Source organism: Marmota monax, unplaced genomic scaffold, assembly GCF_021218885.2.
Source record: "Marmota monax isolate L192 unplaced genomic scaffold, Marmota_monax_Labrador192_F-V1.1 WCK01_AAM20220418_F8-fsc00019, whole genome shotgun sequence".
In the NCBI taxonomy this organism is placed as follows: Eukaryota; Metazoa; Chordata; class Mammalia; order Rodentia; family Sciuridae; genus Marmota; species Marmota monax.
Window position 1 is genome coordinate 9,937,122 of NW_026695242.1, and position 24,203 is coordinate 9,961,324.

The 24,203-nt window shown below is 37.7% G+C and overlaps 1 protein-coding gene across 1 annotated transcript in view; it reads left to right on the forward strand.

The window, feature by feature from the left end:
* The first annotated feature begins 198 nt into the window (after nt 1-198).
* The window catches only part of Dna2 (DNA replication helicase/nuclease 2), a 39,522-nt gene continuing 15,517 nt past the window's right edge, over nt 199-24,203 (forward strand). The window contains exons 1-13 of the mRNA XM_046419829.2: nt 199-391; nt 2,247-2,429; nt 4,209-4,392; nt 6,225-6,373; nt 10,042-10,173; nt 12,505-12,724; nt 14,133-14,250; nt 14,757-14,919; nt 17,901-18,095; nt 20,758-20,988; nt 22,975-23,091; nt 23,170-23,279; nt 23,790-23,899. Of these exons, the coding sequence (XP_046275785.2) occupies nt 213-391; nt 2,247-2,429; nt 4,209-4,392; nt 6,225-6,373; nt 10,042-10,173; nt 12,505-12,724; nt 14,133-14,250; nt 14,757-14,919; nt 17,901-18,095; nt 20,758-20,988; nt 22,975-23,091; nt 23,170-23,279; nt 23,790-23,899 (2,091 nt within the window). The 5' untranslated portion in view covers nt 199-212. The remainder of the gene's footprint in view (nt 392-2,246; nt 2,430-4,208; nt 4,393-6,224; nt 6,374-10,041; nt 10,174-12,504; nt 12,725-14,132; nt 14,251-14,756; nt 14,920-17,900; nt 18,096-20,757; nt 20,989-22,974; nt 23,092-23,169; nt 23,280-23,789; nt 23,900-24,203) is intronic.

A 24,203-nucleotide genomic window follows, 5' to 3' on the forward strand; every position in this document is an offset into this window, starting at 1 on the left:
AGCAAGAGTTGGGCATGGCTTGGGGTGTCAAGAGCGTGGTCAGGGTACTTAGTCTTGACCGGATATGAGGATTTACACTTTTCCAAGCCTGAAGTTAGGGAGCAAAGATGCAAGAGGCCTGAGTCCGCCAGTTGAGGCACTCCACTTTGAAATCCCCGGGCGCGCGAGGGGCGGCCCCGCGCAGGTCACTTGGGACCTCGGCGGGTCGGCGCATGCGCGTGGTGCCGCGCAGATTCGCGCTTCTTTATAGCTTCGGAGATTTAAGGGTGGCTTCTGGTTCCCAGGGCTTTACCTTGTGGCTGTTTGCGGTACCGAGGATGGAGCAGCTAAATGAACTGGAGCTGCTGATGGAGAAGAGTTTCGGAGAGGAGGCTGCGGCGCCAGAGGAGCTGTGAGCGGAGCGGGGCGGGGGTGGGAATTTAGCGGGAGATTTAAAAGAACGACGCGGGAGAGGCCACATCTATGCCTCCGCCGGCTGAGCCTGCTGCCGACTGTCTGCGGGCTGGGACCGAGAGGCCGGGTTCAGCTCCGCCGGCGCTGGCGAGGCTCCGGAGCTGGGGACCGCTGCGCAGAGCTTTTGAGAGAGCCACATTTGGCCATTGTCTGAGGACTGGCGCCCTGCAGTCATTCTTTCCCTTGAGTTCACCTCTTTCCCGAATTTGGGGAGTCTCGGGCACCTGAAATGCCTTCCTAAAAGGAAACTTAAAAGTGTTTGATGTTGAGTTGGAGGAATTTATCTCGGGAAGGAGTCTGCATCCTTAACTCTCTGGTCGGGGAAACTTCACGATCATGAAAGGGAATTATTTTAAATAGTAATAGCAATAAAAAGATAAATTATTGAGAGAGATTTGCGTTAGGGGTTTTGATCAGCATTACTTTTTTTTTTTTTTTTTTAATTTGGGTTTAAGCCAGGGACACTGAACTAAATCCCAAGTCCCCCTTCCCTTTATTTTTTTGTTTTAAGACAGGGTCTCTTTAATTTGCTTAGGGCCTCGCTAAGTTGCTGAAGCTAACATTGAATTTGTGATCCTCCTGTTTCAGCCTCCTGAGTCGCTGGAATTACAGGCCTGCGCCACCAAGCCTGGCTCACCAGTACCTTTTGAGAGATCTTTTAGGCTTTGCATCCCACTTTGGATGTTAATTAGTCTGAGCTAGATGGGGGAGTTGAGTAAACAAAATGATAGAGTGTACAGTCTGGGTGACAAAGATACAGTATCATGAAAGACATTTGGTGTAACTGAAAGAGAGAATGACTTTGAACTCCTGCAGTCTGACAGAAAAGACTTAGGAGGAGAAGGTCCTTTTCCAAAGAGGTTATTGTCCATGATTTCAGGTAGCTTGGACCAAGGGTAAAGTTATTATGAAATGAACTTTCTCATTGTAAATACAAATAAACTTATGAGTTACTCTATAAAGGAATGAGCTACTCAGGTATTAAGAGGTGGAGTCTCACTGTTTTGCTCAGGCTGCCAGGAACTCCTGGGCCCAAGGAGTCCTCTTATCTCAGCCTGGGAGTAACTGGGACTAGTAGTGGTGCCACCCAGATTATTCTTTTTTTTTTTTTTTGGTCGGGGATGGGTACCAGAGATTGAACTCAGGGGCCTCACCACTACCCACATTCCAGCCCCCAATTTGGATTTTATTTGGAGACCGGGTCTCACTGTATTGCTGAGGCTGGCTTTGAACAAAATTGTGATCCCCCAGCCCCAGCCGCCTGAGCAGCTGGGATTACAAGTCTGCAGGACCATGCTGCAGTTTATTCTTTTTTTTTTTTTTAAAGAGACAGAGAATTTTAATATTTATTTATTTATTTATTTTTTAAGTTTTCGGCGGACACAACATCTTTATTTGTATGTGGTGCTGAGGATCGAACCCTGGCCGCTCGCATGCCAGGCGAGCGCGCTACCGCTTGAGCTACATCCCCAGCCCTACTTATTGATTTTTTTGTGGTACTGAGGTTCAAACCCAGTGCCTCATGCATGCTAGGCAAGCATTGTTGTTACTGAGCTGCACACTCAGCCCCTGTAATCATGTTTTAAAAGGCATAGCTTCTGGGAAGCTTTTATAATAGGAATTTTTCCAGTATGCTTTGCTCAGTTTTAACTATTTTAACTAAAGGTCATTGTGATTCGCTCTCCAGAAGAAATAAACCTAGAAAACTAAAAGATTGACTTCCAGATAAAACAAATTGAATGTTTTCTTATGTCATGGTTGTGCTAATATAGTTTTATATGTGTATGCTTTAGATTTCAGAAGAAGAAGGAAGCTTCCTTTCCTAAGACAATTCTGAGCCACGGAATGGATAACCGCTACCTGGTGTTAGCAGTCAATACAGTACAGAATAAAGAAGGAAACTATGAAAAACGCCTAATCATCACTGCTTCCCAGTCCCTAGACTATAAAGAACAGTGCATCCTTAGGAGTGACTGGTAATTTTTGTTTGACTTTGAGCACTGATTTGGCAGAGTCTTAAGGGTACCATATATATATTTTTTTTCAATGTTGGGGACTGAACCCAGAGTATTATGCATGCTAGACAAGTTCCCTACCACTGAACTATATCTCCAGCACTATCAAATGCTTTTGTGAATGTTGCTATAATGTAATTGTTAACAAGGGAATAGATTTGAAACTGACTTAATTCTACATGAAAGTTGTTTCTCTTACCCAGGTATGTCAAGTCTCTTGTTCCAAAAGTTGATTTTTATTGTCATTTCAAAATCATGATCAGGTCAAGTGTCCCTTATCCATATGCTTGGGATTAAAAAAGTGTTTTGAATTTTGGATTTTCTCAGATTTGGGAGTGTTTATTCTAACTTTGGCTCTTTGTCTAAAGCCTATAGAAGCTATAGACGTACTGAAAGTCTTAAGAATGAGAAGATTAATTATTTAAAAAACCCAATTAATAATTAGAGCTATATATTACACTAGTAAATATTTGATAGCTTTTGCAGTAGACTAAGCAGTTGTTTTTATTTGATACTGGGGGTTGAACCCAGAGGGATCTTATCTCTGAGCCACATCCCCAGACATTTTTAAAATTTTGAAATATGGCCTTGCTAAGTTGCTTAGGGCCTTGATAAATTTCTGAGGTTAGCCTCAAACTTGAGATTGTCCTGTCTCAGCCTCTGTAGTTGTTGGGATTACAGGTATGTGTCACCATGCCTGGAGTTCTTCTTTGGGATGTAAGGGAAGCCCTTGATTATTCTGTTTTTTTTTTGTTTTTGAAGAATGCATTACAATTTTTTTTTTTTTTTTTTTTAGTTATACATGGACACAGTATCTTTATTTTGTTTATTTATTTTTATGTGGTGCTCACACGTGCGAGGCAAGTGCTCTGCCACTGAGCCACAACCCCAGCACCCCCACTCTGCTATGTGTTATGGGAAGGGGTAGAGTGACTAGGAATTTATCCAGAAGACTCTGTCCTGATGTTCAGATTTTTAAAGATACCCAGAAATTTAGAATTACTTATTCAGATGAAATGTGTGTGTGTGTGTGTATTGTTATTTTGTTTTCCCTTTTTGGGGGGGGTGGTCAGTGTTACTGAGGATTGAATTTAATGCATTCTTCCCATAGAGACACACTCGCCTTTTTTAATTATTTATTTTTATTTATTTATTTAAAAAAAGTTGTTGATAGACCTTTATTTATTTGTTTATTATGTATTTATGTGTGGTGCTGAGAATCGAACCCAGTGCCTCACACATGCCCTGCAAGTGTGCTACCACTGAGTCCCAGCCCCAGCCCCCTTTTTATTTTTTATTTTGAGAGAGGGTCTTGCTAAATTGCCCTGGCTGGCCTTGAAACTTGTAATCCTCCTGCCTTGGCCTCCCGAGTAACTGGGATAACTTGCTTGCACCACACTGCACCTTGCTAAAAAGTATTCTTTTGAAATAGTGGGTTTTTTTTTTTGTTTGTTTGTTTTGCCTTTTTGTTACTGAGGATAGGGGTGCCCAGGGTTGCTCTACTACTGAGCCACATTTCTAGCCCTTTTTTATTTTTAATTTTGAGACAGGATCTCACTAAGTTGCTTAGAACTTCTCTGTGTTGCTGAAGCTTACCTTGAACTTGTAATCCTCTTTTTTCAGCCTCCCAAATTGCTGGGATTACAAGTGTGCGCTACTGTATCCGGCGCTTATTAATTTTTTGAAGTCTCCTCAATATGTTTAAATGCAGGAACCTACTTAACTTTCCTTTACTTTTAGGTGTTCTGTACCAGTAGAGCCAGGGGATATCATTCATTTGGAAGGAGACTGCAAATCTGGCACATGGATAATTGATGAAGATTTTGGATATCTGATTCTGTATCCAGACATGCTGATTTCTGGCACAAGCATAGCCAGTAGTATTCGATGTATGAGAAGAGCTGTACTAAGTGAAACTTTTAGGGTAAATAGTATTAACAACTGATGTTTACACAGAATCTTAGAGTTTATAGAGAACTATTTTTTGGTACCATGGATTGAGCTCAGGTGCACTTAACCACTGAGCCACATCCCCAGCCTTTTTTATATTTTATTTAGAGACAGGGTCTCTCTGAGTCGCTTAGTGCCTCGTAGTTGCTGAGGCTGCTTTGAATTCACTGTCCTCCTTTTTCAGCCTCCCAAACTGCTGGTATTACAGGCTTGTGCCACCATACCCAGCCTGAAAATCAGTTTTTTAAAAGGTTTTTATTTTGAAATAAATTTGCTGAGCTGGTTGCAGTAGCATATGGGAGGCTGGGGAGGCAGGAGGATTGTAAGTTTGAAGCCAGTCTCAGCAACTTAGAGAGGCCCTAAGCAACTTAGCAAGACCCTGTCTCTAAATAAAATATTTTTAAAAAAGGGCTGGGAATGTGGCTCAATGGTAGCATGCCCCTGGGTTCAATCCCCAGCACTACAATAGTAATGATAATTATAACCCAGAACTTGCAAAAATAGTATGGAGTGTTCTCTTATAATTTAATTTATTAAATTTCTGGCGGATATCTTGGTGGCCTTATCTTTGTTTTTCTGATAGCTTCAAGGGAAAGGTTGAGCCTTATAAAAGAGTATATTGAGAAATAAAATATTGGTTCTTTTTGAAATACTTTTTTTAAAAAATATTTTTAGTTGTAGATGGACACAATGCCTTTGTTTTTATTTATTTTTATGTGGTGCTGAGGATCAAACCCAGGGTCTCACGCATGGTAGGCAAGTGCTCTACCACTAAGCCACAACCCCAGCCCTTGAAATAACTTTTCTTCGAAACTGTCTCTCTTTTTTTTTTTTTTAATATTTATTTTTTAGGTGTAGATGGACACAACACAATGCCTTTATTTTTATGTGGTGCTGAGGATTGAATCCGGGTCCCGCTTGTGCTAGGCGAGCACTCTACCGCTGAGCCACAATCCCAGCCCCTGAAACTGTCTCTTATCAAAGGTTTAAATTTTAGTTGAATTGTATTTTTTTTTTAATATTTACTTTTTAGTTATAGTTGGATACAATACTTTTATTTTATTTATTTATTTTTATGTGGTGCTGAGGATTGAACCCAGGGCCTCCAACTTGCTAGGTGAGTGCTCTACCTCTGAGCAACCCCAGCCCATGAATAGTATCTTTTATGTGCACACATTTATGAGCTATGCTTTTATTTAGTTTTCTATTTGAGTGGATTATAAAGTGAAATTCGAGAATACTTATAAAACATTAAATGTTTGAAAATATGTTGAGCTTTTTTTTTTTTTTTTAATTTTTTTTATAGTTGTAGATGACAGCATGTCTTTATTTTGTTTATTTTTATGTGGTGCTGAGGATTGAACCCAGTGCCTCACATGTACAAGGCAAGCACTCTGCCACTGAGCTACAGCCTCAGCCCATATATTGAGCTTTTTTTATATCTATTTTTTTTTTTTTTTAATATTTATTTTTTAGTTTTCAGCGATCACAACATCTTTGTTTGTATGTGGTGCTGAGGATCGAACCCGGGCCGCTCGCATGCCAGGCGAGCGCGCTACCACTTGAGCCATATCCCCAGCCCAATTTTATTATTTTTTAAATGGAAATATTTTAGAGTAACTCAGACTTATACAATAATTGATAATTCTGACTAGAAGGAAGTGTTGCTTATAATTTCATGAACCAGAAAAATATTGTTTAATAATCTTTTGGTATTTGTCTTGGTGGTACATTTTGGCTATGGTGGCTATACAATATACAGTCTTGTCTCTTAATGTATGGACTAAATTGTAATTCTAATCATAGAGCTCTAATCCAGCCACACGCCAAATGCTGATTGGTACCGTTCTCCATGAAGTGTTTCAAAAAGCGATAAGTAGTAAGAGCTTCACCCCTGAAAAGCTGCAAGAACTTTCTTGTCAAATTGTTCAGGAAATAAAGCATTTGAAAGAAATGTAAGTAATTGTGAGAAGAACTGCAGGTACAACTTTATATTATATATAGCTTCTTTCCTACAATCTGGGTTTTGGTAATTAGACTATTTGAATGAATTAATGTAACCTAAAATGTAGACTCCTGTAGCGGTACCTTGTTGCAAGTTGGAAGAGTTCTCAAAGTTGTACAACAGGAAGTATTAGGCTCATAATTTCTTTTTTTTTTTTTAAAGAGAGAGTGAGAGAATTTTTTTAATGTTTATTTTTTAGTTTTCAGCAGACACAACATCTTTGTTTGTATGCGGTGCTGAGGATTGAACCCGGGCCACACGCATGCCAGGCGAGGTGCACTACCTCTTAAGCCACATCCCCAGCCCCGAGGCTCATAATTTCTAATGTTTGGTACATGTGTACAACTGATTCATTAGCCGCTGTCAGAGACCCTGTGTCAAAATAAATAAAAAGGGATGGGGATTTGGTTTAGTGGTTAAGTGCCCCTCTGCTCCTGGGTTCAATCACTGGTATTCCTCTAAAAAAAGGAATATGGATAGATTTAATAAGATTTTGACTAAATTAATGAAGTTTCACTTAGCTCCTTATTTGTCATTATACATTGCAAATTTCTGACTTTCTTGTCACACCCTGGGCTGCGCATGGTGACATATTATTATATTGATCATCTGTTTCCATGAAATAAATTTGTCAAAACTTAGTGACTTACTGGGCATAGTGGTGCATACCTGTAATCCTAGGAACTTTGGAGGTTAAGGTAGGAGGATTACATGTTTGAGGCCAGCCTCAGCAACTTAGCAAGGCCCTAAGCAACTAAGTGAAACCCTGTCTTAAAATTAAAAATTGAAAGGGCTAGGGATGTACCTCAATGGTAAAGAACCCCTGGGTTTAATCCCCAGTACCAAAAAAAGATGTTTGTTATTATAGTGACTTAAAATGACAAATGTTGCCTGGTGTAGCTTGGTGATAAAGTGCTTGCCTAGCATGTGTCAGTCCCCGGGTTTGATCCCTACCACTGCAAGGAGGGGAAAATATAAATATATAATAATGTTTGTTTATTTATTTAATTTGAGATACAGGGCCTTGCGCAGCATTGTTATGCATGCCTATAATCCTAGAAGTAGGCAGATGGCAAGTTGCAGGCCAGTCTCAGCAAGTTAGTGAGACCCTGTCTCGACATAATAAGGGGCTAGGGGTATAGCTTGGTGGTCAAGTGAGTGGGGGAATAGACAGGGTCTGGTCCATGTTGCCTAGACTGGCCCTAAACTCCAGGGCTCTAGTGATACTCCTGTCTCAGCTTCATGAGTAGCTGGGACTATAGGCATGGGCTGGCTGGTGCACTTGACTTAAAATTACAAACATTTGTTATCCCAGAGATTTTATAGTTCAGAAATTTGGCAGTGACTTAGCTTTGTGGTTAGGCTCAGTCTCCCATGTGGGCTTGTCATCTTGGGACTTGACTAGGATTGGAAGATGACGTCGCACTTGCATGCCTTCTGGCTAGGAAGCCTTAGTTCCTCTCCATAGGCTACTTATATGTTTTCACAAAATGGCAACTGCTTCCCCTAGATTGAATAACTCAGGAAGGAAAGGAGGCAAGAATCTATAGTATTCTCTATAACCTAATCTCTGAATTCATTTGTTGTAAATTTTGATTGATTTGTTTTTCTATGCTAGATATTGAATTTAGGGCCTTTTACATACTAAGCATGTACTCAACCAATAGCTGCCTGCCCAGACCCACATTTTTATTATTTTTTATGGTAAGAACACTTAAAATCTATTCAAGTATTTCAAAATAAAACGCTTTGCTATTAGTTTTAGTCACTATTTTACACAGTAGATCTTTGAACTTATTCCTCCATGAAGAGAATTTCCTTTTTTTTTTTTTAAAAAAAAAACATTTTTTAGTTGTAGATGTACACAAAACCTTTATTTAATTTTTTATGTGGTGCTGAGGATCAAACTCAGGGCCTCATGCGTGCAGGGCAAACGCTCTACCACTGAGCTACAACCCCAGCCCTCCTTTTTTTTTTCCAGTACTAGGGATTGAACCCAGAGGTGTTCTACCACTGAGCTACATCCCCAGCCCTAATTTATTTTTTATTTTGAGACAGGGTCTTTCCAAGCTTCCAACTTGTGATCCTCCTGCATTTGCCTCCTGAGTCACTGGGATTACAAACGTATGATCTGGCTACTCCCTTAATAAAATTGCTACCTGAAATTTTGTATTTTTTTGTTTTTTGGTGCTGGGGAGGGCCACTTGCATGCCAGGCAAGTGCTCTACCCTGAGCTATCACCCAACCTATTTATTTTATATTTAATTTAACTTAAAGACAGGTTCTAAATAAGGCTGGCCTTGAACTCATTATCCTCCTGCTTCAGATTCCTGAGTACCTGGGATTACAGGCATGTGCCACTGTGCCCAACCTAGATTGCCCTTTGATGTAGTGAGGCTTATATTAGCTTTCTTTTCATATGATCTTTTCCTTCTTTAATGTTTCTATTTTTCTTTATATATATATATTTTAATTTAGTTGTAGATGGACAGAAATCTTTATTTTATTTATTTATTTTTATGTGGTACTTAGGATTGAACCCAATGCCTCACACGTGTTAGGCAAGTGCTCTACCACTGAGCTACAACCCCAGCATGTTTCTGTTTTTCATTACTTGGTTTCTGGACCAGTATCTTTTAAAACTAAAGTTATAATTTCTTTCTTATCCCAAAGATATTATTGGGACTGATCCCTCTAGTTAAACCGAGATGGTTGAATTAGAGAAAATACTGTGAAATTAGATGTCATGTCACTGTTATTTGGGTTTTTTCAAACGTGGTAGATACATATAACATAAAAATTACCATAATAACTATTTTTAAATATATAGTTCAGGGGCTGGGGTAGTAGCTCAGTGGTAAAATAAATAAAATAAAGATTGTGTCAATCTACAACTAAAACAAAAATTAAAAAAATATATATACAGTTCAGAGGTATTTAGTACATGCAAAGTGTTGTGCAGCGATCACCACCATTCATTTCCATAAACTCTTTCTTCCCAAACTGAATCTCTGTACCCACTAAGCAACAACCCCATTCTTCCTTCCTTTCAGAACTACTGTTCTACTTTTTTTTTTTTTTTTTTAATATTTTCTTTTTTAGTTGTAGTTGGACACAGTACCTTTATTTTATTGCTGAGGATGGAATCTAGCACCCCCTGCATGCTAGGCGAGCCCTCTACCACTGAGCCACAACCCCAGCCCCTGTTCTACTTTTTTGTCTCTATGATTTTGACAACTCTAGTTTCTCTTATTAGTGGAAACATTCATATTTGTCCTTTTGTGACTGACATTTCACTTAGTATAATGTCATCAAAGTTTATCCACACTGTGGTGTCAGAATCCTCCCCCGCTTTCTTTTTGGTCCTGGGGGTTGAACCTAGGCCCTTGTTCATGCTGACCATCCGCATTTCCACTGACTATATCCCTAGCTCCTCACCTTTCTTCCTTTTCAAAGGTGAACAGTATTTCGGTGTGTGTGTGTTATATATACCACATTTTGTTTATCTGTTCATTAGCAAATGGACATGTGAATTACCTTTTTGGATGTTTTGGACCTTATTTAATTTGCATTTCTTAGATCTATGGTTTTGTATTTATTGTCTCTTATTTTTGGCAGGTACCGCTTGAATCTGAATCCAGATGAAGTAAAACAAGAAGTAGAGGAGTATCTTCCTTCATTTTCTAAGTGGGCTGGAGATTTTATGCATCAGGGTACTTCAACTGACTTCCCTCAAATGCAGCTCTCTCTGTAAGAAATGCATTTTATTTATATAGTTTTCATATATTTAGAGTGAGGAGGCTGAGGCAGGAGGGTTTCAAGTTTGAGGCCAATGTGTGCAACTCGGCAAGACTCTGTCTCACAACAACAAAAGGGCTAGCAATGCAGCTCAGTGGTAGAGTGTTGCTGGGTTCAATTCTCAGTACTGCCAAAGAAAAAAACAAAACCAAAGGAACTTCCATAACTTGAGACTTTTTTTTTTTTTTTTTTTTTAATAAAAAAGAGTGGGACCTTTAAAAACTTTTTAAAGAGTCTGGTACAGTGGTACACACTTGTAGTCCCAGCTATTGAGATTGGAGGATTTTCAAGTTCAAGGAAAGCCTGAGCACTTTAGGGAGAGCCCACCTCACAATAAAAATAAAAAGAAATAGGGGAATTGCTCAGTGGTAAAACATCTCTGGGTTCAATCCCCAGTACCAAAACAAGAAATCAGAATAATTCATTTGAAATACTGTCATTAGCTTGAAGGGTCTAAACTGAAATCATATTGCCTTGTTTCTAATAGTAGTAATTTTTAAAAAAATATTTATTTTTTAGTTGTAACTGGACACAATATCTTTATTTTATTTATTTATTTTTATGTGGTGCTATGGATCGAACCCAGGGCCTCGCACTTGTTAGGCAAGCAGTCTACCACTGAGCCACAGTCCCGCCCCAAGTAGTCATTTTTTAGTAGTAATTTTGTTGTCTTGTTTGCAGTGTTGGGTACTAGACTTAGGGCATTGTGCATGTTAAGCAAGCACTTTATCACTGATCTACAACTACTACGTAAGAACTTTTAGAATTTAATTACTTGTGTTTTATTAGGTATACATGTGAAATTTGACAAATAATAAATTTTGCTCCATCTTATAAAAATATATTTGAGTACATGACATGATCAGAGAACGTTTAATATCAGATTAAAATTTAAGGAATTTGTTATAAATTGTGGCTTCCCTGATTTCCACAACTGTCTTCTTAAGTAATTCTAGTGTATATATATATATATATTCCTCGAGATTATATTTGAAGCATCTTAAAGCAGTTTAAGAAAAATTGTTGAAGTCAGCATCCCACCCCATTTGTTAAATACCTGTTGACCTCAGTAACATGAAACCAAAGACTAAAAACAACTAAATCATTTATTCTAACAGCTGGAATTTTTTTGGTACTAGGATTGAGCACAGGGGTGCTCTACCATTGAGCTATGTCCCCAGCCCTTTTTATGTTTTACTTTGCAACAGGGTCTTGCTACTTTGCAGAGGCTGGCCTTAAACTTGTAATCCTCCTACCTCAGCCACTTAAGTAGCTGGAATTATAGGTGCACCTTGTCATATGGGTATATGTGGGGTGAAATGTGAGATTAGCAAAGCCTGTACTTCATAGATGGTCAAAAGAGAGAGTTTCTTCTTACCCAGTTTAATATGGTATTAAATGAAAGAACATGCCCCTAACCAGCCACTGTGTACTCATTAGTATAATAGTTTTTTTATCAGTTGGTTTTGTGGGTCAGTAGTCCAAATAATGAGACTTGCATTAATATAGGCCTGAGAAGATAAAGTTTCAAGTAAAGAAGATTGTAGTAGGCATGAACTTTTTTTTTTTTTAAATATTTATTTTTTAGTTTTCGGCGGACACAACATCTTTGTTTGTATGTGGTGCTGAGGATCGAACCCGGGCCACACGCATGCCAGGAGAGCGCGCTACCGCTTGAGCCACATCCCCAGCCCAGTAGGCATGAACTTAAATGGACAGATAATAAATATTAAGACTTGCGCTGGGGTTGTGGCTCAGCCGTAGAGTGCTCACCTAGCATGTGTGAGACCCTGGGTTCGATCCTCAGCACCACATAAAAATAAATAAATAAAGACATTGTGCCCAATTATCAATAAATAAATATTAAGAATGGCTAAATGATACCTGTAGAACAGAGGTCTGTAAACTGAAGAATACATCAGAATCACTTGGAGAATTTGTTAAATAGTTTGCTGGTTCTGTAATGAGTCAGTTGGAGTGGGACCAGTTATAACAAGTTTCCAGGTAATGCTGATGCTACTGGTTCAAGGGTGACACTTGGATAAAGATATGTAGATTACTGGGGTTGTGCTCAGCGGTAGAGCGCTTGTCTAGCATGTGCAATCCTCAACACCACATAAAAATTAATAAATAAAATAAAGGTATTCTGTCAAACTACACTAAAAAAAAAAAAAAAAAGATATGTAGATTATTTTCCATCCCCTTGTCATTTCTGTGTAATAGTCAGTGCCAGCATGCATGAAGTAAGCTGTCTCCTAATTGTTTTTGTGTTTCTTTTTTTAGGCCAAGTGATAGTAGTAATAATAACCCAACAGGAAACATTGAAGTAATAAACTCACTGGATATTGAAGAAAGCATTTGGTCCCCTAGGTTTGGATTGAAGGGCAAAATAGATGTTACAGTTGGTGTGAAAATACATCAAGGTTCTAAAACAAAATATAAAATAATGCCATTGGAACTTAAAACCGGCAAAGAATCCAATTCTATTGAACACCGTAGTCAGGTATAAATTGTAAGAAAATTAAATGTTAATTGATTGATTGTTTGATTGATTATTTGGGGATTGAACTCAGGAGCATTATTCCTCTGAGCTATATCCCCAGCACTTTTTAAAATTTCATTTTTAGACAGGATCTCACTAAGTTGTTGAATCTGGCCTCAAATTTGGAATCCTCCTGCATCAGCCTTCCTAATAGCTGGGATTATAGACATATGCCACTATGCACAACTGAATGTTTATTTAAACATGTAGACTGCTTTATATATTTTGGTTCAGTTTAGGTTATGTTTGTGTTTCATATAATAACTTTTAATTTGTGATGCATTGGAGTACTCAATTTGTTTTGTCAATATATCCAAGTGCCGTAGAAAACTGTATCTGGCAAAGTAATAAAAGAGCTAAATATATAGGCCAGTGATGCCAAATTTATGCTGCCAAATTACCATTCTAAATATATTTCTGAAAAACAGTAATTCCTTATTCATATAAGTTGTGGAAACCAAGGGTATTTGGATAACTTACCATGTGTATTAGCCTATTAAAAGTTCTGAGAAGGGGCTGGGGTTGTGGCTCAGTGGTAGAGTGCTCGCCTAGCATGCACGAGGCACTGGGTTCGATCCTCAGCACCATGTAAATGTAAAATAAAGATATTGTGTCCACCTAAACCTTAAGAATAAAAAAAAAAGTTCTGAGGAATTATAAAGTAATACAGTTTGTCTTAGCTAGGTTTAACTCATTTTTTTTCTAAACCTAATTATCATGGAACTATTTATTTATTTTTTTTTTGATACTGAGGTTTGAATCCAGGGGTGCTCTACCACTGAGCTACATCCCAAACCCTTTCTATTTTCAATTTTTTTTTTGATCATAGGGATTGAACTCATGGGCACTTAACCACTGAGATACATCCCCAGCCCACCCCCTACCATTTAAAAAAATTTTTTTTAGTTGTAGATGGACACAATATCCTTATTTTTTAAATTTATTCTTATGTGGTGCTGAGAATCGAACCCAGTGCTGCCACATCCCCAGCCCTTTTTTGTACTTTATTTTGATACAGGGTTTCACTGGGTTGCTTAGGGCCTCACTATTTACTGAGGCTGGCTTTGAACTCATGATCCTCCTGCCTTAGCCTCCCAAACCCCTGGGATTATAGGCATGCACCACCACCCAGCTTAGTTAAGTTGCTGAGGGCCTTGTTAGGTTGCCCAGGCTAGCTTTGAAACTTGAGATCCTCCTGCCTCAGGCTCTCTGTAGCTAGGATTTTGGGCAATTGCCACCACTCCCACTTTCATTGACCTTTAGATTTTAAAATTATGTGTTGGCTATAAGATGATGTAGAGAAATGATGGTAGAAATTTATAGTTTTGTGTAACAGAATTCTCATTGTTTCACAACCTGTCTTGCACAGGTTGTTCTGTACACGCTGCTAAGCCAAGAGAGAAGAGCTGATCCAGATGCTGGCTTACTTCTCTACCTCAAGACTGGGCAGATGTACCCTGTGCCTGCTAATCATCTAGATAAAAGAGGTTGAGCTGTTTGCTTTCAGTTTTACTTCTCTGGCCCCTTCCCTCCCTTCAATTTTTGGTGATATAGTTTTACACTTGACAGTGTACTCACATACTTATCATGCCAACTATAGGTTGTAATTTGTAGTTGTGGTATTTTTAAAAGATAATTTTAATAATATGCTCTATAGTTGAAAATTATTAACCTTTTAAGTTTTTTTTTTTTTTTTTAATACAAAAGTTTATCTTGAAGTTCTTATACTGGAGATATTCTAGATAATTTTATCTTCAGCATTCACTTAATAAAACGCAGGGTTCAAGTCTTATTAGTTATGAGATTAGTTGTTTCAAGAACTTATCAAGTGACTAAAAATTTGAAGGAGACATAACAAACTATAACCAACAGTGCTTATTCTCGTATAGCAGAAACTGTGAATGTTATTTTATGTTGTTAAATCTGAAACTTTTACTGATACAATGGAAAGGGTGTGATAAAGACACTTAACTTTTTTTTTTTTCTCCCATAGAATTATTAAAGCTAAGAAACCAAATGGCATTTTTTTTGCTGCATCGTATTAGCAAATCTCCTGGAAAGGAGAAGACACAGCTCACTTTTTTGCCACAAATAACTGAGGAAGAGAAAACCTGTAAATATTGCTCACAAGTGGGAAACTGTGCTCTTTATAGCAGGTAAACACTATTTTCAGAAAGCAGTATTTCAAGTTGAAAATGAACTGAACTCAAGATGACTTAGTATTGGTAGGTGGTCTGGTATTGATTTCATTTTTTTGTTGTTGTTTAATTTTATTTTATCCATATTTTTTATTGGTACATTATAGTTGTACATATTGATGGAATTTGTTGTTATGTATTTGAACATGCACACAATAGATGACTTCATTTTAATTATTTTTATTTCATATTTTCCTTTATGTATTGTATCTCTAAAATGAAGGGGGAAAAAAGTTTGTTTCCTGACAAGCCCATTTTTCTCAGTAAATAATACAGTGCTTTTTAAACTTCTTCCAAAACTGAATGTTTTAATCTTTCTGTGTGTAGTTTCTGAAATGAAATAATTTGGGCTGGGAATGTGGCTCAAGCGGTAGCGCGCTCACCTGGCATGCATGCGGCCTGGGTTCGATCCTCAACACCACATACAAACAAAGATGTTGTGTCTTCCGAAAACTAAAAAATAAATATTAAAAATTTCTCTCTCTCTCTCTCTCTCTCTCTCTCTAAAAAAAAAAAAAAAAGAAAGAAATGAAATAATTTTAGGACTTATGGAATCTGGTTAAGACAGATATAGAATATTCATTTTTAGTACAATATTAAGTACAAATACTTTTGTTCTTTGACAACATGGGGAATCTAACCTACTGAGCTACATCTCCAGCCCCTTTTATTTTTTATTTTGAAACAAAATCTTGCTAAGGTTGTGTAGGGTGGCTTTGAATTTGTGATCCTCTTCCCTCAGTCTGGGATTATGGGCATGGGCCTAAGTTATCTTAAAAGATAGTTCAAGAAGGCATCCATTTCTTTCTTTCTTTTTTATTTTCTTTTAGAGAGAGAGAGAGAGAATTTTTTTATATTTATTTTTTAGTTTTCAATGGACACAACATTTTTATTTTATTTGTATGTGGTGCTGAGGATCGAACCCAGCGCCCCATGCATGCCAGGCAAGCGTGCTACTGCTTGAGCCATATCCCCTCTTAACTGCTATTTTAATCTGAGGTCTTTTGTAGTTGCACACAAGGAAACCAGTTTTTCCAGATAGATAGTTTGGCATGACCCAGTGAATGGGCCTGTACTGTTTGTATATGGTTATTTTTGTATAAATGGTAAGTTTATTAGCTGTTATTTGAACAGCCATGTGGGCCTTCATAGGCTAGCTGAAAATTTGAAGCACATAAAAAAGTAGTTAGATGTAAATATAGACTAAGAAACAAGGTCAAATCAGAGCCAAAGTTCTAATGCAGCCTGAAAGTTTATATGAAGTATGAACTTTAAAAGTATTTTAAGATAGACAATTGATCAACAAATATATGAAAAAATGTTCAACATCTCTAGTAATTAGAGAAATTCAAATCAAAACTACTCTAAGATTTCATCTCACTCCAGTCAGAATGGCAGTTATAAAGAATACAAACAATAATAAGTGTTGGCGAGGATTTGGGGGAAAAGGTACACTCATACATTGCTGGTAGGACTGCAGATTGGTGCAGCCACTCTGGAAAGCAGTATGGAGATTCCTTAGAAAACTTGGAAAGGAACCACTATTTGACTATTTGGATATCCCACTCCTCAGTCTATAACCAAAGGAGTTAAAAGCAGCATACTATAGTAATGCAGCCACATCAATGTTTATAGCAGCTCAGTTCACAATAGCTAAATTGTGGAAGCAACCTAGATGCCCTTCAATAAATTAATGAATAAAGAAACTATGATATATATCACAGTTTCTTTATATTATATATATTATTACATTTTATATATATATATCATTAAAAGAAAATAAAATTATGGCATTTGCAGGTAAATGGATGGAGTTGGAGAATATCATGATAAGTGAAATGCCAGTTCCAAAAATTCAAAGGCCAAATGTCCTCTCTGATAAGTGGATGCTGATCCATAATGACAGGGGCATGGGAAAAATGGAGGAACTTTTATTGGGCAAAGGGGAAGGAGGGGGTGGAAGGGAGCATGGGGGCTAGAAAGATGGTGGGATGAGATGGACATCATTACCCTGGGTACATGTATGACTGTATATAGTGTGATACTACATCATGTACAACCACAGAAATGAAAAGTTGTGCTGCAATTGTGTATAATGAATCAAAATGCATTCTGCTGTCATATGTACTTAATTAGAATAAGTAAATTAATTAAAAGAAATAAAGTATAGAACTATGCACTAAAAAAATAGTTTAAAAAGTATTGTGTCAATATGTCCCTTAATGACAGAGTACTGTGTGGGATGTGTGGGACTATAGTACAGCCCAGTTTATTTGAAATCTTTCATTTTACTCTCAATCTTTTGTATGCTGTCCTTTAATATATTTGTTTCTATGTGGACATGTTTTAATTCAGTAGTAAGGAAAATTGAATCTACAAATGATTTTCCATAGTTTTAAATTGACTTCCTTGTGTCACAGAGCTGGGTGTACAATTTTTATGGTTTCAAGAAACGCAGTTGGAAAAAAAGCCAAAACTTATGAAGACTGGAGTATACCAAACTTGGCTTTGTTGTTTGGGGATGATCATTGAAGGAAAAATAATGCAATAATCAATATCTTAAACATGTTGTTTTGTGAACAACCGCATGTCAGCTGGGTGTGGTGACTCACCTATAATCCCAGCAACTTGGCAGGCTGAGGCAGGAGGATTGCAAGTTCAAGACCTTCCTTGGCAATCTAGCAAATCTCAAAACTTTAAAAGGGGCTAGAGATGTAGCTCATGGCAAATCACCTGTTGGTGCAACCCCCAGTACCCCCCCTCCCCAAAAAAAAGCCACGTTTTATCAAATATTCAAATGACTTTTAACGAAAATTAGGGGCTGTGTTTATGAGTTATGGTGGTTATTACATTTGTATACTTATTTTAGAAAAACCTCATTTTATAGCCAACTAGTAAAATGTTATATATACAACTCTAACTTGGAACTTTGTATTTAGAGCAGTTGAACAACAGATGGATGAAAATTCAGTCCCAGTGGTTATGCTGTCCAAAATTCAAGAAGAAACTTGTCATCTGAAACTCACACACTTAGAGTATTTCAGCCTTTGGTATCTAATGTTAACCCTGGAGTCACAATCAAAAGATAACCGAAAGAATCACCAAAATATCTGGTTAAAGCCTGCTTCAGAAATGTAAGTGGTCCATGTGAGTAAAGTGTCATTAATTTGTATTAGCTTGTGTGGGATGTGGAATTCATGACACATACAGGTTATATTGCATGTTAAAGATATGTGATTTCATTTGTTCATGAAAACTCCAGATGTCAATGAGTTGTTCCTAAGTAGAACATCATTTCTGCATGTGCTATGTGCTGTAATCATTGTTAGTTTTCTGTGTATATGAATAGATACTAATATCAACTCTGTTTTTGGGTTGGGGATACTGAGATTAAACACAAGGCCTCCCATGTGCTAGGTGGCAAGTGCTCTACCACTGAGGTACACCTCTAGCACAGTCATATATTTTCAATAGCACACACCTGTAATCCCAGGAACTTGGTTGGCCAAAGCAGGACACCAAGTTCAAGACTGGCCCTAAGCAACTTAGCAAGGCCCTACCTCAAAATAAAAGAATCAAAAGGAGTGGGGATGGGCTGGGGTTGTGGCTCAGGGGTAGAATGCTTGCTTAGCATGTGTGAGGTTGTGGATTCCATCCTCAGCACCACATAAAGATAAATAAATAAGATATTGTATCCATCTACAACTACAAAAAATATTTTTTAAAAAAAGGGAGTGGGGATGTAGCTCAGTGGTAAAGCACCCCTGGGTTCAATCCTCAGTACCAAAAAATAAATACAAATTTAAAAAAAATTATGATTTATTTATTTATGCCTCATTTCCAGACTTTTTATATTTTATTTAGAAATAGGGTCTCACTAAGTTGCTTAGATCTATATTGCTTAGGCTGGCTTTGAACTTGAGATCTTTTTTGCTTCAGCCTCCTGTGTTATGAGATTATATATTTGTGATATCTGGAAAGAAATTTTTAAAATGATTTGTTAATTCTTTTTCATCAGTGATATCCTTAGAAACTTGAGTATGTCTTAAGGTGAATTGGTAGAGTGCATACTGCTTTTTTACTTTTTTTGTTTTTGTTTTTAGACTGGGTCTCACCATATTACCTCGGCCAGCCTTGATCTCTCAATCCTCTTGCCCCTGCCTTCTGAGTACCTGGGATTATGGGCCTGAGACACCATGTTCTGTTTATTTAAGTTTTCAAAAAGTAGTGTTTTAAAAATGTATATTTTCTATTTTGAGACAGATTCACATTTTCTGAAGATCTATCTCATTTTCCTTGTGGCATCCACTTATGAAAGATAAATTATAGGAGGGTGGGGCTGTAGCTCAGTGGCAGAGCACTTGCCTAGCATGTGTGGGGCCCTGGGTTTGATCCTTAGCACCACATAAAAAATGAATACATAAAATAAAGGTATTATGTCCAACTACAACTAAAAGATAAATATTAAAAAAAGATAAATTATTAGGATTTTTATACCTTCACATAGTATTTTTCTGTAAGTAAAATTTAGTTGCATTAATTCCAGTTTTGTTTTACTAGAATAAGGTGATAATAGTGTGACTTTAGAAATAATTGGATCTCTGTGTCCCTAATATTAGGCTTTAATTTAGAAAACATTACAGTGGAGAAAGTTCATGTTGTAGGTTATATAACAAATATGTCAAGCACACATGCCAACAATTTGCCTCTGAGATTGTATAGTATTTAATAGTAATGTCTGAGAGGTTGTAAATGCTGAATACTTATTTATTAGAAGTAGTGTAATTATGACAACTTGCTTGTCATTTTATATTTATTTTGGGTACTGGGGATTGAACCCAGGAGTTCTTAACTACTGAGCCACATTCCCAGTCCCCCCTCCCCCACTTTCTTTCTTTCTTTTTTTTTTTTATTTTTATTTTTGAGACAGGGTCTTACAAAGTTGCTGAGGCTGGTCTTGAACTTGGGATCCTCCTGTCTCAGCTTCTTGAGTCACTGGAATTACAGGTGTGCACCACCATGCCCGGTACTTATCATTATTTTAATAATAGTATTTTAAATCCTTTTATAAACACTAAAGAAATAGGTTATTCTTTTCTTCACATCTAGTTTAGGAGATTATTATGGTTTGTCTTCTGTAATGTTACATTTATCAGCACAGGATGTGGGGGTATTGATCTATCCATCAAGGATCCATGTGCCAATAAACACCCTGTTCAGATATCCCAGACTGTGGGTGGAACAAGGAGAGGTGATTGATCACTTAGAAACAAATGGGGCTGGGTGTATATCTCAGTGGCTAGAGTGCTTGCCTGGCATGCACAAGGCCCTGGGTTCAATCCCCAGCACCACAAAAACAAAACAAAAAAAACAAAAAGAAGCGGGTTGGGGTTGTGGCTCAGTGGTAGAGCCCTTGCCTAGCACGTGTGCAGCACTGGGTTTGATCCTCAGCATCATATAAAAAGTAAACCAATGAAATGAAGTTAGTTAAAAAAAAATAAATAAATGGAAGGGCTGGGGAGATAGCTCATTGGTAAAGCACTTGCCTGGCATGCATGAGGCCCTGGGTTCAATCCCCATCACCACATAAACAATAAACAACAAAAAAGGTTTTTAAAAAAATGGAGGCAATGTTTGTTTAGCGTTTCTATCACTTTAATGTAGATTGTGAAAAATGTAAAAAGGACAGACTCAGCATTAGTTTTCAGACGCCAAATGAAGTAAATTGTAGAAAAATACAAACATACTACTTAACCTGATATAAATGGAAGCCTTTTCTTTCTTTTTCTTTCATAGAGAGGAGAGTGGCAACTGCATTGGAAACCTGATTAGAACAGAACATGTAAAGAGAGTTTGTGGTGGACAGTATTTACATCATTTCCAGCGTAAAAATGGTTCTATGCCTGTCACAAACCTAATGGCAGGTGACAGAATTATTTTAAGTGGAGAAGAGAGAACACTGTTTGCTTTGTCTAGGGGATATGTGAAGGAGATTAACATGACAACAGTAACTTGTTTATTAGACAGGTAATGAAATAGTACATTTTTGATAATAGCCTTATTGATAGGTATTTCATGTATCATACAAATCATGCATTTAAAGTGTACAATTTTCATATATTCAAAGAGTCATAGCTGGGCGCATTGGTTTAGGCCTCTAATCCTAGCTACTTGGGAGGATGAGGCAGGAGGGTCTTAAGTTCCAGGTTAGCCTCAGCAACTTGGCAAGACTCCATCTCAAAATTTTAAAAGACTGAGGATGTTACTTTGTGGTAGAATGCTTGCCTAGTTCAATACCCAGTAATGCCAGGAAAAAAACAAAAAGAGTTGTACAACCATCACCACAATCAATTTCAGAATATTTTCATAACCCCCAAAAGAAATTTCAGCAGTCACCCGCACCTTTACTTCCCTTCAATTCCCTCTGCCCAGGCAACTACTAGTTTATTATAAATTGGCCTCTCATGAACATTTAAAGTTAATGTCCTTTTTTTTTTTTTTTTTGGTACTGGGTTTTGAACTCAGGGGCACTCGACCACTGAGCCATATCCCCAGTCCTCTTTTGTATTTTATGAAGAGACAGGGTCTCACTGAGTTCTTAGTGCCCCACCATTGCTGAGGCTGGCTTTGAACTTGCATTCCTCCTGCCTTAGCCTCCTGAGCCACCGGGATTACAGGTATGCACCACTGGGCCCAGCTATTGTGATCTTATGTGACTTTTTTTTGTCAATTAGCATATTGATTTTCAGATTCATCTTCATATTGTAGCATGTATCAGTATTTCATTTGTTTTTGTTTTGTTTTTGGATACTAGGGATTGAACTCTGGGGCGCTTAATGACTGAGCCACATCCCCAGCCCTATTTTGTATTTTATTAGAGAGGGGGGTCTTATTGAGTTGGTGTTGGGGATTGAACCCAGGACCTTGTGCATGCAAGGCAAGCACTCTACCAACTGAGCTATATTCCCATCCCTCTTTTTGATTTTTTTTTTTTTTTTTTTGAGACATGATCTGTTAAGTTCCTTAGGACCTCACTAAATTGCTGAGGCTGGTTTTTAACTTGTGATCTTCCTGTCAGCCTCCAGAGTTGCTGGGGTTACAGATATGCACCACCACGACCTGCTTTTACTGAAGGGTTTTAAAGAATACGTGGTAATTGGTCTTGCATTTACTTGTGGGAGATTTGAATTAATTAACAGAGGCAAAATGAAAGAGAAACCAGGAAGGTATTGTAGTGACCCAGGTTAGCTGTGATTGAAGTAGCATTGACCTGATATAGTGACTTTGATGAACTTGAAAGTAAGTTTGTCAGGGAGTCAGGTGCTGATTAGGTATGGGGGCTGAAAAGAGGGTGAGGGGAGAGGAAAGGATTCAAGTGCTGTTAACTGAGATCCCACTAAGAGGAGAGGCTCAGGTTCAACAAGAATGAGGAGTTCCATTTTAAATATATTGAACTTTTGTGGCCTGGGTTTTAGCCAGGTAAAGGGATCTTGGTGCCTGCAAATATTCAAACCTGAAATTTGGATAGGCTAGAAGATGTTGACCTGGGACCATAAGGAAATCCTAAGAGCGAGCAGCACTGTAGGCTAGGGAAGGAAGGGGTTGTAGGCCATAGCAGGGTTTAAGGAGCAGATAGAGGAGTGGGAGGAGGAGACCTGTTCTTCAGGCTGGAGGAGGGAGGAGCCAGGTGCTCAGAACCTTCTGGGGATGGTGAATTCCTGTTAGAATGCAGGGTCAAATGGATTTTCAACAAATGTTACAGGTTCCTGGTTCTTAATTGCTTTGACCTTGATACCTTGTACCCTCCCTTTCTCTGCTTTCCTACCAATTATGTCCTCATGTTGTCTTTGACTGGCAAGTGTGAATGAGGGATTATGGCCATTTGTTGTTGTTATGTTAGCCATTTTAATAGTTATTTTAACTTATCAACTCTTTTAGCAGATAGCAGTATATCTCTTATATAGACCACGGGAAAATGAAGAACTTTCATGCATGTTTGTTGTGCTGTTTTAGGAACTTGTCAGTGCTTGCAGAGTCAACTCTGTTCAGAATAGACCAGGAAGAAAAAAATTGTGATATAGATACCCCGTTAGGAAATCTCTCTAAATTGATGGAGAACACTAATGCCAGGTTTGTAATGATGAATGAATCTGAATTTCTCCCCACCTTTCTAAGGAATATTACTAAAAGTATGTATCGCCTTTTCAGCAAAAAACTTCGAGATTTAATCATTGACTTTCGTGAACCTCAGTTTATACCCTACCTCAGCTCTGTTCTTCCACGTGATGCAAAGGATACAGTTGCCAACATTCTAAAGGGTATGCTATTATCAGCACTTTGGTTAATTTTTCTTGATTCTACTTACACCAAGAACCAAGAAATAGTCTCATTTCTTAATTGATTAGACTAGGAATTCTAATATTTACATAGGGGCTTTTTGGAAGTAGTTTATATACATCCTTAAAAATCGCCATAATAAAGCTGGGTGTAGTGGAGCACACCTGTGATCCTAATGACTGGGGAGGCTGAGGTAGGAGGACCACAAGTTCAAGGTCAACCTCAGCAATTTTGCAAAGCTCTAAGGAACTTAGTGAGACCCTGTCTCAGAAAGGGCTAGATATGTGGCTCAGTGGTTAAGCCTCTCTGGGTTCAATCCCTGGTACCAAACAGAAAAAAAAAGAAAAGTCACCATAATTTATATATTTTTTTAACTTTGAAAAGACATATCTTAGAAAATTCAGATTGAGATTGCTTTTCTTCTAAATTAGTGAATTTATTCCCTGAAATTTAATACTCTTTTTCTTGTTACTTTTGTATTTTAAATGTAGGATTGAATAAGCCTCAGAGACAAGCAATGAAAAAGGTTCTTCTTTCAAAAGACTATACCCTCATTGTGGGTATGCCTGGGACAGGAAAAACAACTACAATATGTACTCTCGTAAGGTTATTATTATTTTGCTTAGAACCTAAATATTTATATCAGCTTCTCAATTGAGAAGATATTCTATTTGATATTAAAATGGCTGAATTTTAATTCAGAATATTTATTTCAAATCAACTTTTTAGAATGACATGAGAAATAATAGAGCTGAATTATAAATAGAATCCTGTTTTGGATTTCTTGCATTTTGAATTTTTTAAGTTCTTTTTCTGTTGGTGTGTGATATGTGTCACTATGTTTTCCTTTTCCTTTACAAATGGTAAGTCATGCAGAAATGATTGAAATCGATTTTCTTGAATTT